Below are 12,211 nucleotides of genomic sequence, written 5' to 3'. Positions count from 1 at the left end.
GAAAAACTATTTTCGTTTTGGGAGTTCTGAATTCTGATATGTGCCAGGCAGAGGGTGTCTATATGACCAACTTCCAAAAAAAACCTCAGATACTGAGTTTCTAACAAGCTTTGCTGGTAGACAATTTGTTACATATCTCTTCACGACTTGTTGCTACGGGAATGAAGCAGCATATCCTGGGTAACTCTAAGTGAGAGGACTCATAAGCTTGCACCTAAATTCCCCTCAACTTGGAGCCACATGTCTTTCCCTCTGCTGATTTTATTCCATATCCTTTTACTGTAACAAATCTCAACTGTTTATATAACTATATGCTGGATCTTGTGACTCTCCAAGCCAATAATCAAACCTAGCAGTAGTCTTGCAGACCCCCAAAGCAGGCTCTTATGGCCCTAGGCTCAAGTCCTGCCTCTTCCACTACTAAAACTCTGAGACCAGGAAAAAGGAACAAGATCTCCAAGGCTGTTTCCAAGTGACTAAAACAAACAGAAAGGGTCTGGGATGTGGACTACCTAACATACAAAGTTTGCCATAGTTCCATGATTCTTTAAAGTACTGGAATCCTTAAACATTGTCCTCCTAGAGGTAAACATTGTCCTCCTAGACCAAAATTCATATAATTAAGAAAGTATCTGCCTAAAAATACAAATACCTACATACAAACAAGTTTCTACCCAGTACAAGTCAACATTAACCCTAAGAAATAAACTGTGCTCAAACAATACAATCCAGTCACAAGAATAAGTACCAGAGTTCCACTTTTTAAATATTATAACTTACTGCCAGGTTATACAAAGGAGAATCATGATAAGTAACCAAACACGGCACCCCCAAATTCCAATGCTCTTTTATTAGCTACAACTATGACCTAGATGCAATAAAGATGTCAAATAGAGCAGCCATGCCAATTATAAAATTTACAAGGAAGTACTATTTTGGGCAAGATAACTAAAAGATTAGAGAAAAACCAATTCTCCCCCAATTGATGCCCTGATGATCTCAACTACCTGAACTACAAAGGAATGCTCAAAGACTTGAGGGACAACATTCCAAGTTTATTATTATTAAATGATAGAACACACTTCCTTTTACCTTTTACATTTTTCCTTGGCTTAGAGGATTTCTTCTCCTTTAAACTCTGATTTTTAACAGATTTTTGTTTTCTTTTCTCTTCTTCAGCAAGAACTTTCTGAAGCAAATGAGCAAAAAAATCGAAGTCAAAAGGGCGCTTTTCCTCTGTTAAAAAAAAAAAAGAAAAAGAACCTTCAAATTTTTATTTTAAAAAGGGAAAGAATTTTCAAGTATCATGATGTCAAAAGCAAATGGACCTATTAGCAGGAGAATGCACAACCAACTCTAGTCACTGTAGTAGTCAAACAAAGGAAAACTGAGCAATAAAAAGGAATAAGCTGCAATAGTTTAAAAAAAAAAGTAAAAAGGAACTATGTACTGATATAAGTAATACTATAGGAAAAATCTCAAAAATGCTGCCTAAAAGAAGGCAGACATAAAAGAATATATACTGTATGATGCCATGAATAAGAAGTTCTAGTACAAAGCTAAACTAACCTATGATGATTCAAATGAAAACCACGGTGGTCCTGCAGCAAGACAGCCATGGAAACGGACTAGAAAGGGACACAAGGGGGGGCGCCTGGGTGGCTCAGTGGGTTAAAACCTCTGCCTTCAGCTCAGGTCATGATCCCAGGTTCCTGGGATCAAGCCCCACATCAGGCTCTCTGCTCAGCAGGGAGCCTGCTTCCCTTCCTCTCTCTCCCTGCCTGCCTCTCTGCCTACTTGTGATCTCTGTCAAATAAATAAATAAAATCTTTAAAAAAAAAAAAAAAGGGGGACACAAGGGGCCTTTCCAAAGTGATGAAAATGTTCCATACCTTGTTTTGAGTGGTGGTTATACAGGTATACTCTTTGTCACAACTCAAACTATAAATTGCACTGTAAGTAAATTATCAATCAACTTTAAGAAAAGACTAATTAGTATGACTAATTCCTCAAAAGCCTCCCCACCACCATATGTCCTCTCTTCAACACAATCCTTTCACTATTTACTCTTCCAAGTATCAGCAAAAAAGGAAGCAAATGAATTTTGATCAGGACCACTCTCACTAAATAGCCAACAACAACATTACATCAGAAAGAGCCATGAACAGGGTGCTTTGCAGGCTCAGTCAGCAGACTGAGTCATAGGACTCTTGATCTCAGGGTCGTGAGTTCAAGCCCCATTGCTGGGTGTGGAACCTACTTTAAAAAAGAAAGAGAAAAAGAAAAAGAGTGAGCCATAAACAAACCAGGAATGAATCCATAACAGGAGTCCAATCCTTGCCTAATATCTACATCCAACAATACAGTGAATGTAGAAAAAATTGTGCTTTATATACATAAGCCCCAATATTGGTTTAACTGCAAGATGACTACAACATGGCCTCAGAAAAAAGAGGTATATAGGGGTGCCTGGGTGGCAGTCAGTTAAGTATCTGCCTTCAGCTTAGGTCATGATCCCAGAGTCCTGGGATTGAACGCCGCAGTGGGCTCCCTGCTCAGCAAGGAGCCTGCTTCTCTCTCGCCCTCTGCTGCTCACCCACTTGTGCTCGTTTGCTCTCTCTGTCAAGTAGATAAAGAAAATCTTCAAGAAAAAAGAAAAAGAAAGAAATAGCAGCATATACCATAAAAAAAAACAAATCAGCCTCAAAAACCAAGCCCAAACCTGGAATTCCTGAAGGCCCTGTTTATCGTGGACCCAGTCTTTTTCTGTTCTGACCACCCACAACAATGATTCTGAAAAATACACCATGAAAATCATTCTCTGAGGATGGGGCCCATGGCTGGCTCAGCTGGTAGAACATGCAACTCTTAATCTTGGGAGTTGTGAGTTAAAGCCCCAAGCTGGACCTAGAAAATGCTTAAATAAATAAATTTTTTTTAAAAAATTCTCAAAGGAATTGAAAATGTTATAAAAGAAAAAAAATTGAGGTTTTAATTTTTTTTTAATTTTCCACTACAAAGCACCCAAATCAGTGAATTTAACAGTTTTCTATTATAATGGTTTTAACAATGCCTCTACACCCCCATAAAGACTACAGAGCTATAGATTCTTTTCTTATTATAATGCACTGAATGTAATACAGTTTCAGGACTACCTCTCCAAAATGGAGAAGGCTGAGGACCAAAACAATCCAGATATTCCAGGACTCATTCCTGGAAATCATGTCCCTGAGGGCCCAACACAACATTGGGTGTAGAGTCCAGTCACCTGCCTTAGTGTCTACTCATAAAGTAAACACAATATCAGTTCTCACTTGAGGTTTTGTTCTGAGATTAGCACTCCAGCAAATGGATACTGAATACATTTATTTATCATGAAACATTGGTAACTGTCTTCCAGACAAAGAATACAGGTACTACTTTATTTTTTTTAAATAGGTATTGAACATTTTTTTTTTAAGATTAATTTATTTGACAGAGAGAAACACAGCAAGAGAGGGAACACAAGCAGGGGGAATAGGGGAGAGAGCAGCAGGCTTCCCACCGAGCAGGGAGCCCAATGGCAGGCTCAACCCCCTAACCCTGGAATCATGACCTGAGCGAAAGGCAAACCCTTAACGACTGACCCACCCAAGCGCCTGAAATCAAACTTTTATTTATCTGTCTTTTAAATTTTTTTTTTTTTAAGTAATCTCTAAACCCAACATGGGGCTCTAATTCCTGATCCCGAAATCAAGAGTTGCAAGCTCTTACTGACTGAGCTAGCCAGGCGTTCCTACAGGTACTATTTTAAACAATGCATTCAAATTTGTTTTTCGGTCAGATCCCTTGATGTTTTCCTCTGGACTCAAAAAGAAAAAAAACGATGGGGCGCCTGGGTGGCTCAGTGAGTTAAGCCGCTGCCTTCGGCTCGGGTCATGATCTCAGAGTCCTGGGATCGAGCCCCGCATCGGGCTCTCTGCTCAGCAGGGAGCCTGCTTCCTCCTCTCTCTCTGCCTGCCTCTCTGCCTGCTTGTGACCTCTCTGTCAAATAAATAAATAAAATCTTTAAAAAAAAAAAAAAAGAAAAAAAGAAAAAAACGGGGGCGCCTGGGTGGCTCAGTGGGTTAAAGCCTCTGCCTTTGGCTCAGGTGATGATCCCAGGGTCCTGGGATCGAGCCCCACATCGGGCTCTCTGCTCCGCAGGGAGCCTGCTTCCTCCTCTCTCTCTCTCTGCCTGCCTCTCTGCCTGCTTGTGATCTGTCTGTCAAATAAATAAATAAAATCTTTAAAAAAAAAAAATGTTCATTTCAATGAGGTTATTACTTAAAAGCTAAAAAATATGTATCATTGTTTCAAATCAGGTATAAATTCACATGCCATCTTTTCAGACAAAACTTTCCTGACAACTTGATCTACACATGCACTCTTAACCCCCACTTTTTTCTTCTTCTTAGAAGTTACTCACTTTCTGCAATTAACGATGCTTACTGACTTTATCCTTTCCGCCACTCAATTAGACTTATGGCTCTAACAACAAGCCTCTCATCTGCCCTGTTCACCATTATATCCCCAATGCCTAGTATACTAACTAGCACACAGGAAGTATTCAGTATTGTTTACTGAATGACCACAAGAAAGAATCATCTATAGGGGCGCCTGGGTGGCTGAGTGGGTTAAAGCCTCTGCCTTTGGCTCAGGTCATGATCCCAGGGTCCTGGGATCGAGCCCCGCATCCGGCTCTCTGCTCGGCAGGGAGCCTGCTTCCTCCTCTCTCTCTCTCTGCCTGCCTCTCAGCCTACTTGTGATCTCTGTCTGTCAAATAAATAAATAAATAAAATCTTAAAAAAAAAAAAAAAAAGAATCATCTATAGTGTGAGCTCTTCTAGAAATTCCTTGAATAGTTTCCTCAAAATAAAGAACATTTAGAAATGGTGTCTTCAGGGGGCACCTGGGTGGCTCAGCTAGTTGAGTATCCAACTCCTGATTTTGGCTCAGGTCTTGATCTCTGGGTTCTGGGATCGAGCCCTGTGTCAGGTGCTCAGGGGGGAGTCAGCATGAGATTCTCTCTCTCCCTCCTTCTCTGCCCCTCCCCAGCATGAGATCTCTCTATCTGAGTTCCTCTATAACTTCTGGAACTCAGAGCTCTGCTTTCTTGCTTCTTGATGTTTTCGCTTATCCCTTCCCTTCACTACAGATCTGTTATCAGTTCCCAGACCTGCACTCCTAAAGAGAAAAATCTCCAGTCTTGTTCTTCCTATGACAATAAAGAGACAAAACAAGTCTAAAACACAATGGAACTAAACACAAAAGACTGGTCATTTTTTAAGATCTCCAAGTGATATGTTGTAAAAGAGATATTAATACTTACGAAAGGCTTTGTCTATTCTCCATCCATTTGTTTTCTCTTCACGTTTAAATTTGTTCTGTTAATAAAAGAAAAAAAAACTTTAGTAATTTTCTCCCATTAAAAAAGTGACAATTAGGGGCGCCTGGGTGGCTCAGTGGGTTAAGCCGCTGCCTTCGGCTCAGGTCATGATCTCAGGGTCCTGGGATCGAGTCCCGCATCAGGCTCTCTGCTCAGCAGGGAGCCTGCTTCTCTCTCTCTCTCTCTCTTTCTCTCTCTCTGCCTGCCTCTCTGTCTACTTGTGATCTGTCAAATAAATAAATAAACTCTTAAAAAAAAAAAAAAGTGACAATTACAGGGGTGCCTGAGTGGCTCATCAGTTAGGAATCCGACTCTAGATTTCAGCTCAGGTCGTGATCTCAGGGTCATGAGATGGAGCCCTGCTCAGGCTCAGCACTGGGCATAAATGAAGTCTGCTTGAGAGTCTCTCTCACACACATTCCCTCTGCCCATCCCCCTCGCTCACATGTACATTTGTGTGCGTGTGTGTGTGTGTCTCTCTCTCCAAAAAACTTAAAAAGTGCGGCACCTGGGTGGCTCAGTCAGTTAAGCATCTGCCTTCGGCTCAGGTCACAATCCCAGGGTCGTGGGATCAAGCCCCATGTCAGGCTCCCTGCTCAGTGGGGAGCCTGCTTCTCCCACTCCTTCTGCAGCTCCCTGTGCCTGTGCTCTCGCTCTCTCTCTCTCAAATAAATAAATAAAATCTTTTTTTAAAAAAAGAATATCTGAAAAGAGTATCAAAAAAAGTAAAGATTACATTTAAAAATAAACATTATAAAATTCTTATAATAACAAATGATTCTCTCCTAAATAATGTCTTTGCCCAGGGGCACCTGGGTGGCTCAGTGGGTTAAAGCCTCTGCCCTCGGCTCCAGTCATGATCCCATGATCCCAGGGTCCTGGAATCAAGCACCACATTGGGCTCTCTGCTCAGCGGGGAGCCTGCTCCCCACCACCCCACCTGCCTCTCTATCTACTTGTGATCTCTATCAAATAAATAAATAAAATCTTTAAAAAAAATAATAATAATAACAATGTCTTTGCCCAAAGACAAGCAGCTTAAGCCTCCAGCTTTAAATAATGAAAGGGGTGCCGAGGTGGCTCAAATGGTTGGACATGTGCTTTCAGCTCAGTTCATGATCTCCAGGTCCTGGGATTGAGCCCCACGTCAGGCTCTAAAGCTCAGTGAGGGGTCTGCTTCTCCCTCTTCTTCTGCCTCTCCCCCTGCTTGTGTTCTGTCTCTCTCTCTCTCTCAAATGAAAAAATTTTTTTAAAAAACTTAAAAAAAGATAATAATAGGGAAGAAGATACATATTGAACTCCCTGAACCTCCTTATAATCAACAGCATAAATCAGCAATGGAAGCGAAGTTTATAGAGAATACAAATAAATAAAGTCAATTAGCCTGGTAATAGAGCAAACTATAATCAATTAAGCTAACTACTATTAGTTTTTTAAAAACTAATATATTTGCATCAAGTTAAAATCTTATTATTTTAATGTTTTTTTATGACATGGAAGAGGGACTGTAAAGAAACAACTAAGCAATTTTTGAATCAGGCAAAGTTTATCTTTAGAACCATCTTTATATTAAGGAACATTTCTTGATTATCTGAGCACCAAAGACTGCATCATTCTCAGCTGCACTCCAGATTACTTTAAGATGGAGATGGTTAAAGTTTAAGATTCCATCCAAAAGTCATTATGAAGTCTGAGAGTATAAGTCTGTGTTTGAGAATGTCAAAAAATGCATACATACCCTGGAGGAGTAAATAATCACTAATCTCTCCCTTCTACAAATCAGTAGTCTAAAAGTTTTTATTGAAAATATAAAAATCAAAGTTTTTACTGGACAAAAATAGAGAACAGTCACAAGAAGCGCTTCGTGGCCCCCTTCTTCCCTCTGAAAAAACCTAACCACTAACCTGACTTTAAAAGAACACACTTTCTTGCCTTTCCTTACTGTTTATCACTCAAGGGCACATCTTTAAACTCTTTAGTTTAACCTGGCCCACTTTTTAAAAACTTCATAGGACTTTAACATCTTTTCATCTATAGGTTACCCTTCTTTTCCAATCTTTATCTTCTTCATAAAACTTATTACCAAGTAACACAGAATTTTTCAAAGATCATCTTTCTCCTATGAAGATTATTTTATTCTTTAAACATCTCCTCAAAAGTTACAGGCTATCATCACTAAATTAAACATCCTAAAAGAAATGCAAATAGGCTTTAGGCATTATTCAATTTTAAAACAACACTACACCATATTTTACCTAAATGGGAATATAATTGAGAACAATTTAAAACATTTTTTAAATGTTTTAAATGTTTAAATATTTAAATTGTTATTCCATTAAATTTATAGGCAGGAACTATTCCAGACTAAATTCCATGATTATAAAATAAATCCCATTATATCCACCTCTAACGCTAGTAAAGTAACTGGTTACAGGCTTACTTAACACATCCAACCCCACCAAAAATAACTTTATTACCTCTGAACAAAATAAATGAATCAACTATTTCCGAACACTGGACAATGGTAAGAGCAAAGAAAACCACAATCACACATTTCCAGAGAGAATGGAAACACATAAGATGTACCAGTGTTGACCCTGGCTCTCTGACTGGTCTACATTTCCTAAACAACGAAAAGGAAATAAAGGCCAAAGGGAGCAGAACTCTCACTGAGCTAAGGAGATAGAGAATCTTCAGGGGTTCTAGAGAAAAGACAGCTATTTAAAAGGGGAGCCTCCAAGGAGCACTTGGGTTAAAGCCTCTGCCTTCGGCTCAGGTCAAGATCCCAGGGTCCTGGGATCGAGTCCCGCATCGGGCTCTCTGCTCAGCAGGGAGCCTGCTTCCCTCTTTCTCTCTGCCTGCCTCTCTTTAAAAAAAGCAGGGGGGGGCCTCCCAAGCCCAGTAGAAGTATGCCACAGGTCCTTATTCTACATCTGGGTTCCACGTACCCAAAGCATAAGGCCTAGTAGAGAACAACCTTCCTAGGGTTGTTCTCTACTAGGAAGGAGAGCAGAAGAAAGATACTAGCAGCCACACAACACAATGAGGTGAGAGAATCCTAGCCCACACAAATGGGAAGTTCACACCCGTTTACTTCAGACACCAGAATAGCCACAGTCCTTAGAGATAAGGACCACAGTCTTACAGCAGCCTTTCTCAATTGGGGTTCTAGCAGAATTAAATCCTAATGCCCTAAAACATCCCTTATACATAATGAATTACCTTCTCTCCTGTGCATCTAGAACAGTACTAATATGGTAGTCCTTGGAGAACATAGAAAACAGTAATTCAAATTATTTTCTATGATTCAGATGAGAAACCTAGAATAAGGACCAGTCTAGATTTGCCTCATTAAAGCCTAAAACCAAGCCTTGAAAGGAATAAGGAGAGTTGGGAGAACATTAGCTACCCTTTAGAATAAAACAACACTCTTTAAAGGAAAAAAACAAACATAATCTAGACATTATCAAACATACCATCCACAATGTCTAGTACTCAATTAAAAAAAACTCCATAAGACATGACAAAAGATAGAAAAATGTGATACACAAGGAAATAAAAGGAGACACAACAGAAATAGATCAACATGACATAGACATTGAAATTAGTAGACAAGAAAGTTAAAGCACCTGTTATACATATATTCAATGATTTAAAGGCAAATAAAGAATGGATAGGGAAATCTCAGCAGAAGAAAGGAAAACTAAGAAAAATAACCAAGTATTAATTACAGAAATGAAAATTATAACATGAGAAATGAAGCATTCACTGAATGGGCTTATATGCAGACTGAAGAAAGGAGAAGACAGGTCAGTCAACTTGTGAACATAGTAACGGAAACCAATATAAAAAAAATCAGGGGGCGCCTGGGTGGCTCAGTGGGTTAAGCTGCTGCCTTCGGCTCAGGTCATGATCTCAGGGTCCTGGGATCGAGTCCTGCATCGGGCTCTCTGCTCAGCAGGGAGCCTGCTTTCCTCTCTCTCTCTCTGCCTGCCTCTCTGCCTACTTGTGATCTCTCTCTGTCAAATAAATAAATATTTTTTTAAAAAATCAGAAAAACATGAACAGAGCTTTAGTAACCTAACACATATAAATGGAGTCCCAGAGAGCAAGAATAAAGTGGAAAAAATATTGAAAAGACACTATCCCTGGGCAAATCATAACCATACTGCTAAACACCAGAGTTAAAGAAAAAAATTTCAAAAATAGCCACAGAAAAACAATTTATCACATACGAGGAAAGAATAACATAAATATGACTGACTCTTTGTCAGAAATACTAGAAGCCAATGGACAATGGAATGACAATTTCAGAACACTGAAAGCAAACTACCTGCATATCCAGTAAAACTATCCTCCAAAAGTAAAGCTGAAACAGAGACCTTCAGATAAATCAAAATTGAGAGAAATTTTTAACAACCAACTTGACATTCAGACCTACAAGAAGAAATGAAAAGCATCAAAATTGGTGGCTAAATATTAAACATGGCTACAAATTAAAACTAGTTTCTCTTTTCTGCTTAACTCCCTTTAAAGATAAAAGACTGTAAGCCAAAATAAGTTGGAAGAAAATTGGGTAATGTAAAAATGAAATGCAGAATAGCACAAAAGATGAAGGATAAATAGAATATACTTTTAAGAGCTTAATTCTTGTGGAGTATGAAGTATAAAGAGTAAAATGGGGGGCACCTGGGTGGCTCAGTGGGTTAAAGCCTCTGCCTTCAGCTCAGGTCATGATCCCAGGGTCCTGGGATCGAGTCCCGCATCGGGCTCTCTGCTCTGCAGGGAGCCTGCTTCCTCCTCTCTCTCTCTCTGCCTACTTGTGATCTCTGTCTGCCAAATAAATAAATAAAATCTTAAAAAAAAAAAAAAAAAAGGTAAAATGGTACAAGAGAGAAAATAAAAAATTATACTAAATTATCTGAATAACCCAAAAGGAGGCAACAAATGATAACTGAAAAACAGATGGGTTAAGTGGGAAATATTGAGGTGGTAGACTTAAGCCCAATCATATCAATTATTACATTACAGTAAATCAATTAATTATTACCTGGAAATGTACAACAGACATTTTGTCTTATTTTTATCAAAGGTCAAATAAGAATTCAATGAATACTTCCTCATCTCTGTCAGAAATGCAATCTATAATTAGATTAAATTAAAAGGTAGAGTGTCAGACTGGATAAATTGCTGGAGCCACTACAGAAAACAGTGTGGGTACTCCTCAAAACAACTAAAAATAAAATGATCGATCATATGATACAGCAATTCTACTTCTGGATCTTGACCTGAAAGGATAAAATCACTATCGTAAAAAGATAATAGTATCCTCATGTTCACTGCAGCATTATTTACAACAGCCAACACAATCCAGTGACAAATGAATAAAGAAAATGTGGCACATAGGTGTGTGTGTACAGGAATATTATTCAGCCATCAAGAAAAAAATCCTGCTATTTGCAACATCACAAATGGACATTGAAAGCATTGTGCTAAATAAAGTAAGAGAAAGACAAATGATGTATTATCAGTTCAACAACATACTAAAAATGAGTACACCAAATAAAAGAACTTCATATATATCAAAAAGTAATAGATGTAAGCACAGAAACAGGCCAACCTATCTATAATCATGGTTGCAGATGTCAATTCTCTGTTAACTGACAGAACTAAATAACACATCCAACAACTACAGAGTACACACTCATTTCAAGTGCACCAGGAATACTAAGTACGAAAGGTTTTAAAATAAACCTTATTAAATTTCAGAAAGATGGAAATTTTACAGATCATGCTATGTGACATTCACAATGGAATTAAGTTAGAAAACTCTAAGACATTTAGCAATGTCCCAAATATTGGGAAATGAAACAACACACTTCTAAATAACTGACATGTAAAGTAAGAAATCACAAAGAAAACTAGATGATATTTTTAACTGAACAATGGAAACAACCTATCAAAACTTATGAAATGCAACTAAAGCAGTGCTCAGATGAAAATGTATAGATTTAAATGTCTAATTAGGAAAGAAAAAGAGCTTATAATCAATCTAACTTTTTTTTTTTAAGATTTTATTTATTTGACAGAGAGAGAGAGACAGCAAGAGAGGGAACACAAGTAGGGGGAGAGGGAGAAGGAGAATCAGGCTTCTCACTGAGCAGGGAGCCGGACACGGGCTCGGATCCCAAGACCCTGGGATCATGACCAGAGCCGAAGGCAGACGCTTAACGAATGAGCCACCCAGGTGCCCCTAAATTTTCATCTTAAGAAGCTAGAGAAAGAGAAAATTAAAGGCAGAGTGAAAAGAAGAAAGGAAATATTAAAGAGTTAAAAAATGAGAATACACAAACAATTGAAAACTTACAGCTACAAGTTGGTTCATTAAAAAGATTTTTGGAAGTCAAAATACCCTTAGCAAGACAAAGGTAAAAAAAAAGAGAGAGAAAAGGAAAACATCAATTATTGATCAAAGAGGACTATCCACCACACATTAAAAATTTCAGTAAACAGTATGAAAACTTCACACCTATAAATTCAAAAGCTTAGCATCAAAACTGACACAAGACAAAACTGAAAATTGAGCATACCTATAGGAATTAAAGAAATTGAATTTATAACCAAAACTCTTCCTGCAAAGATAATTACAGGCCCAGATGGTTTCACTGTTGAATTCTATCAACCATTAAAGGGGAAACACCACTAATCTTAAATCCGTTCAAAGAGGGAACACTTTCCAACTCATTTTCTATGACCGGCATAATCCTAGTACCAAAACATTTTGGACAAAGACTTTTAAAAAAT

The 12,211-nt window shown here is 38.5% G+C and overlaps 1 protein-coding gene across 5 annotated transcripts in view; it reads right to left on the bottom strand.

Moving 5' to 3' along the window:
* Positions 1-12,211, bottom strand: part of BDP1 (B double prime 1, subunit of RNA polymerase III transcription initiation factor IIIB) — a 95,927-nt gene that overhangs the window by 68,760 nt on the left and 14,956 nt on the right. For all 5 annotated transcript variants that reach the window (XM_047729482.1, XM_047729486.1, XM_047729484.1 and 2 more), the window contains exons 8-9: positions 5,351-5,405; positions 1,093-1,236 (exon numbers count right to left, since the gene is read on the bottom strand). In XM_047729482.1, the coding sequence (XP_047585438.1) occupies positions 1,093-1,236; positions 5,351-5,405 (199 nt within the window). The remainder of the gene's footprint in view (positions 1-1,092; positions 1,237-5,350; positions 5,406-12,211) is intronic.

This window comes from Lutra lutra, chromosome 5 (genome assembly GCF_902655055.1).
Source record: "Lutra lutra chromosome 5, mLutLut1.2, whole genome shotgun sequence".
Classification (NCBI taxonomy): domain Eukaryota; kingdom Metazoa; phylum Chordata; class Mammalia; order Carnivora; family Mustelidae; genus Lutra; species Lutra lutra.
The sequence above is the reverse complement of the archived record's forward strand: the minus strand, read 5'-3'. Positions and strand labels throughout refer to the sequence as shown.